Below are 6,211 nucleotides of genomic sequence, written 5' to 3'. Positions count from 1 at the left end.
GAAGAATACAAAGACTTGGACGATGCTGAATTTGAGAAAGCCGTCAAACAGAATCAGAGAAAGAAAATGAAGGTAATGGCGGCATACATTGGATGAGCCATGTATAATCATGTACAACATGGCAAGGACTTAATAATAGCTCCGCACCACTTTAAGTAAGTTATCGACTTGGTTTAATTTTGAACTATAAATTATGGCAATCGTGATTTTAACATGTGTTTTCGTCTATGTCTATATAGTGACCACTACATTTGTATCATGATCTTTCCAAAGGATGGTAAAGTCGTGGTCTTCGACTCACTAAGAATGAAAAAGGCTACGTATAATGACTTCTTGAAGATTTTAGAGAATTATGATTATTATTGCACACTTGTACTTATTACAACTTAACAAATGTATTCTTAATCTCACAATGCTATTCTTATATGCAGTGCATACCGTTTTTATTGGAAAGATCTTGGCGGCGAACATCCAGAGGACAAGCCTAATTTGTCAATATCATTATTTTTATATGGTGACAAACAACCTCCGGGTACTGTCATGTGCGGTTATTATGTATGCGAATGGTGTCGTGTCACCTTCCATTACATGGTCAATCGTGAGGATGTAAGTTCGCTATCATTGTCTATGTTGCAATTTTTATGTTATATTGTTGCTCATCACATTACTCTTAGCACTGCTTGTTTTTTTGCTTTCATTGCAGGTTCCTATATCCAAGATCAATGCTGAATGGTTAGAAAGAGATATGGTTTCCGTCGGCGTGGCTAAGGTTGTAAGAGACTTGCTTTACTTTATACGCCGTGAAGTTCTTCATCAACAAGGGCTATTCTACAATACAAATGAAAATTTGCAACAATTCCCAGAACTAAGTTTGTACACAATATCACATAGTGTTTAGGTCTTTATTTAGGAACTTTAGATGTTTAGTTGTCTATGGAACTTTGAGATGTTTAGTTGTCTATGGAACTTGATATGTGTATAAATCTGTGTATGACGATGGAACTTGATATGTGGATGAATCTGTGTATTATGGAACTTGATATGTATAAATCTGTGTATGCAATCTGTGTGAATCTGTGCATGAAATCTGTGTATAATCTGTTTGAAAATTCTGTATATGAATCTGTATATTAAAAAATCGTCTGTGATTTATATTGTATGCATTCAAACTTATATTAAAACCGCCTGTGATGTGTAGCTAACACAAGCGGCTAGGATAAGAAACCGTCTGTGATGTATGTCTATCACAGGCGGTTCCTTTGAACTGGACCGCCTGTGATGTCTGTCTTCACAGGCGGTTTTTGATTGACCGCCTGTGATGTTGTTTTACATCACAGTCGGTACACCACAAGCGGTTCCTGGAACCGTCTGTGTAGAGGCTAACCGGACCGCCTGTACAGAGGTTTCCTGTATTAGTGAATGATCGAGCCAATTTTAGTCGCTGCCAGTGGCCGCGGCCATGGCTGCAGCTCATGCGCGCTTCATCTTGCTGTGCTCGACCAGCTCGTGGACGTCCGGCAGGACTGCTTTGGCGGCATCCAACGCCCCAAACCGCTCCACCCACGCCTCCAAGAGCGGAAATTTTGAAGTATGGGAAGAAGATGGAATGATTCATACTCGAGAATCATTACGTCTTAAAACCAATATCTCGGTATACAAGAAGGAGGATGTTCCTCCAAAATTTGTGAATGGGAGGCCGTTCTTGACGACGGTGCAACTTTCTAAGTTGTCGACTCCGGAGATTAGAATGCATGAGGGGTACATGGTGGCTAGCAACAAATACAAACTCGAGGACTTCACATTTGTTGTGCCAGAAGATGCATTTTGGAGCAATGATCATATAGATCCTGCGCGACATTTATTCTTTGACGATCTCTGGTCATTGTACCACCGACAAAGGATGGAAACCAACTACTTAACCCTCTTTTGCTTGTAAGTACCTCTAAACTTTCATATTTGTTAGTTTTGTACACGCACACATAAACGAGAGTCTAACGATTAACACTATTACACGTAGGATGCAATACATGGATGATAAGAAGAAACAACTTAAGGCAGGGTTTCTTGCCCCGTTGATGATATCCCAAGCTCGCTACAAAGTAGTTGCTCGGAGGCATGGAGAAGAATACAAAGACTTGGACGATGCTGAATTTGAGAAAGCCGTCAAACAGAATCAGAGAAAGAAAATGAAGGTAATGGCGGCATACATTGGATGAGCCATGTATAATCATGTACAACATGGCAAGGACTTAATAATAGCTCCGCACCACTTTAAGTAAGTTATCGACTTGGTTTAATTTTGAACTATAAATTATGGCAATCGTGATTTTAACATGTGTTTTCGTCTATGTCTATATAGTGACCACTACATTTGTATCATGATCTTTCCAAAGGATGGTAAAGTCGTGGTCTTCGACTCACTGAGAATGAAAAAGGCTACGCATAATGACTTCTTGAAGATTTTAGAGAATTATGATTATTATTGCACACTTGTACTTATTACAACTTAACAAATGTATTCTTAATCTCACAATGCTATTCTTATATGCAGTGCATACCGTTTTTATTGGAAAGATCTTGGCGGCGAACATCCAGAGGACAAGCCTAATTTGTCAATATCATTATTTTCATATGGTGACAAACAACCTCCGGGTACTGTCATGTGCGGTTATTATGTATGCGAATGGTGTCGTGTCACCTTCTATTACATGGTCAATCGTGAGGATGTAAGTTCGCTATCATTGTCTATGTTGCAATTTTTATGTTATATTGTTGCTCATCACATTACTCTTAGCACTGCTTGTTTTTTTGCTTTCATTGCAGGTTCCTAAATCCAAGATCAATGCTGAATGGTTAGAAAGAGATATGGTTTCCGTCGGCGTGGCTAAGGTTGTAAGAGACTTGCTTTACTTTATACGCCGTGAAGTTCTTCATCAACAAGGGCTATTCTACAATACAAATGAAAATTTGCAACAATTCCCAGAACTAAGTTTGTACACAATATCACATAGTGTTTAGGTCTTTATTTAGGAACTTTTGATGTTTAGTTGTCTATGGAACTTTGAGATGTTTAGTTGTCTATGGAACTTGATATGTGTATAAATCTGTGTATGACGATGGAACTTGATATGTGGATGAATCTGTGTATTATGGAACTTGATATGTATAAATCTGTGTATGCAATCTGTGTGAATCTGTGCATGAAATCTGTGTATAATCTGTTTGAAAATTCTGTATATGAATCTGTATATTAAAAAATCGTCTGTGATTTATATTGTATGCATTCGGACTTATATTAAAACCGTCTGTGATGTGTAGCTAACACAAGCGGCTAAGATAAGAAACCGCCTGTGATGTCTGTCTATCACAGGCGGTTCCTTTGAACTGGACCGCCTGTGATGTCTGTCTTCACAGGCGGTTTTTGATTGACCGCCTGTGATGTTGTTTTACATCACAGTCGGTACACCACAAGCGGTTCCTGGAACCGTCTGTGTAGAGGCTAACCGGACCGCCTGTACAGAGGTTTCCTGTATTAGTGAATGATCGAGCCAATTTTAGTCGCTGCCCGTGGCCGCGGCCATGGCTGCAGCTCGTGCGCGCTTCATCTTGCTGTGCTCGACCAGCTCGTGGACGTCCGGCAGGACTGCTTTGGCGGCATCCAACGCCCCAAACCGCTCCACCCACGCCTCCAAGAGCGGGCTTCTGGTGCCGTCAAACAGCTTGATGCCATGACGCGCCTCGCCGTAGTAAACCATCGGTACGAGGCCCCCCAGCACGATGTCCAGGTACCCTACGCTGTCGCCGCCGAAGAAAGGCTTCCCGTCGGAGATGCCCTCGAAGGCCGCCTCCAGCGTCTCCACCGCCGCGAACGTCCGCTTCAACGCCTCGGCCTTTTCCTCCTCCGTCTTGGCCCTGCCGGCCTGAAACGCCGACGCCAACAGCTGCAAGGGCGGCGTACGTACGCGCGTGATCCATCCATTAGTACGTTTGAGCGAATTAGCGCCACTAGCCCACTACTGCCTACTGGTGAACGCTTGCGCTTGCGCAGTGTTGTTCGGTACCTTGTCGTCTATGTAGGCGCCCCAGAAGCGAGCCACGGCACGTTCGTAGGGCTCGGCGGCGAGGAGGGAGGGGCCGTTTGCGCTGCTGAAGGCCTCGTCGATGTACTGCACGATGAGCTGGGACTCGCAGATGGGATTGCCGTTGTGGATGAGAACGGGGACCTGCCTGTGCACCGGGTTGGACCTGAGGAGCAGCTCGCTCTTGTTGTGGTAGAGGTCCTCCTCCTCCAGGTTCTCGTAGCTCAGGCCCTTGAAGCTGAGCGCGAGCTTCACCCTGGTCACAAACGGGCTCGTCCACGTACCGAGCAGCTTCAGCTCCTGTCCTCCTCCTCCAGCCATTCTCTGTCTCTGCTTTGTTCACGAAAGGTTTTAGCTCCTTTTTGCTTGTGCCTCTGCTGTGTTCTCGATCAAGGTCCGAGCGAGAGTTGTAGATATATACCTACGCGCGCCACTGTGCGAGCAATGCCATGCGATTGTCCACGACCACGACTATAGTAAAATTTAATAATTAGATGAAGAGTGGTCATGCATTGAAAATGGATATTCAGTGTTCCATTGGTCCTCAGGAACGTTACTTATTAGATTAAATTAGGGTACCCATTAAATTAACATATCCAATGGAATCATTCAACGGTCAACTGGTTAAATGAGCAGGACTCCACTTAAATAACTAGTGGATAAGACTCACTAGCTCCAATGCTCCATGCTTTGAAATAGGCAAATAGCGCATTGTTTTTATTTGTTTCTATAGTCCGTTGGAGATTGGATCAATCAAAGTTGGACTTTGTCCAGTCAAGATTTGTTCAAATCCTTGGAGGAGAAGTTTAGGAAGTACTAGTAAGCAGAAAAATGGTGGTTTCTCTGACTTTTTTAAGGTCTAATGTACCCCTCCCCCAAGATACCTTTTAAATCAGCAGTGCTACCTAGTAAAAAGTCTATTTTCAAAATCAGGTTGCTTAAGGCTATCCACACTCATATTACTCTAAATTAGTACTCTAAAATAAATATTCTATCATCATCATCATCAAGATTATCTACTCTATATTTACTCTATAGATCAACAATATACTAACTACCACATATTATATTATTTTTTGCCCTCTGCCGCCACACCACCTACTACCACTCGGACGTTGTACATGCTGCATGAAAAGCTCCCACCGGCACAATACTGATAGCGTAAAAAAAGTACAAACGCTATACACAACATTTTCTTTGGTCTCCATAAGTTTAGGGCAGCATATAGAGTACTCTGTCGCACCAATTCTTACTCTATATCTAACCTTACGCTGATGGAGTATCCTTTGCAGTACCTCGCTACTGATAGCATAAAGAGTAAAGACTGATCGTGATTGCTCGCCCGAGAGAATTTGGCGCATTTGTGGCGACTCCATGTACTGATGCGAGGCCTTGGTTATATTACATAAAACCTCCTATTTATTAACAATAAACATGTAGCCTAATTATTATCAGCAAATGTATATTGCACACGTTCATATAACTTATTAATAGGCCCTTTACATAAATCTTATTTTACTGTGAAGGAGAGAAAACTTCTGATCTATGTTGTTTTGACAGAAACCCCCATGTGATTTTGAGGTGAACCCTGAACCCCAGGCTCCCATTTCTCTCTCCCCTCTATATCCATACCCGAGCTCGAGCGAACATTGGAGGGTGGCATGAGCTCAAGCGACAACATGCGACACGCTAGCTTCCTCCTATGCCGCCCCTTTTTGTGATGTCGTTTGCTTGAAGGCTCAACGATGAGCAGGAGCGTAGATCAGAGGGAGGTGTTCATGCACCTAGTAGAATGATTGACGACGTCAGATCTTAGCCATATAGCAATGGCGTTGAGCATGTCGACGGGCGATGGGTGGTTCTGCACACCTAGGTACCCTAGAGCCTGATGTCCTCTGCTTCTGCAAGTGTTGGCGATTATGGATATGGTGAACCACTTATAACCATGTACAAGTTTCAAGTCAGGTCACCCACAAGCCCTTGAGGTGATCACCACACTTTCGAACGTCATCTAGCCATCTAGGTGATGTTGATTATCAAGAGTAACAAGCACTAGACTCTCACTTGACCATATCAAGTTTAATGAGGGTGGTGGTTGTACATAAGTCACTCTCTATGTAGTAATAAGGTAC

At 43.0% G+C, this 6,211-nt stretch overlaps 1 protein-coding gene across 2 annotated transcripts; it reads right to left on the bottom strand.

The window, feature by feature from the left end:
- Positions 1-1,326: 1,326 nt before the first annotated feature.
- LOC103637314 (probable glutathione S-transferase GSTU6) lies at positions 1,327-4,470 on the bottom strand. Of its 2 annotated transcripts, XM_020546415.2 has the most exons (3): positions 4,062-4,462; positions 3,687-3,941; positions 1,327-1,566 (listed from the first exon to the last, which is right to left on the bottom strand). In XM_020546415.2, the coding sequence occupies exons 1-3, from the start codon at positions 4,398-4,400 to the stop codon at positions 1,471-1,473; spliced, it is 690 nt and encodes a 229-aa protein (XP_020402004.1). In that variant the 5' UTR covers positions 4,401-4,462; the 3' UTR covers positions 1,327-1,470. The 2 variants fall into 2 exon arrangements, with proteins under 2 accessions (XP_020402004.1, XP_008657758.1); XM_008659536.3 differs by lacking the exon at positions 1,327-1,566 and having other exon boundaries at positions 3,222-3,941; positions 4,062-4,470.
- Between the last annotated feature and the right edge of the window lie 1,741 nt (positions 4,471-6,211).

This window comes from Zea mays, chromosome 1, assembly GCF_902167145.1.
Source record: "Zea mays cultivar B73 chromosome 1, Zm-B73-REFERENCE-NAM-5.0, whole genome shotgun sequence".
In the NCBI taxonomy this organism is placed as follows: Eukaryota; Viridiplantae; Streptophyta; class Magnoliopsida; order Poales; family Poaceae; genus Zea; species Zea mays.
The sequence above is the reverse complement of the archived record's forward strand: the minus strand, read 5'-3'. Positions and strand labels throughout refer to the sequence as shown.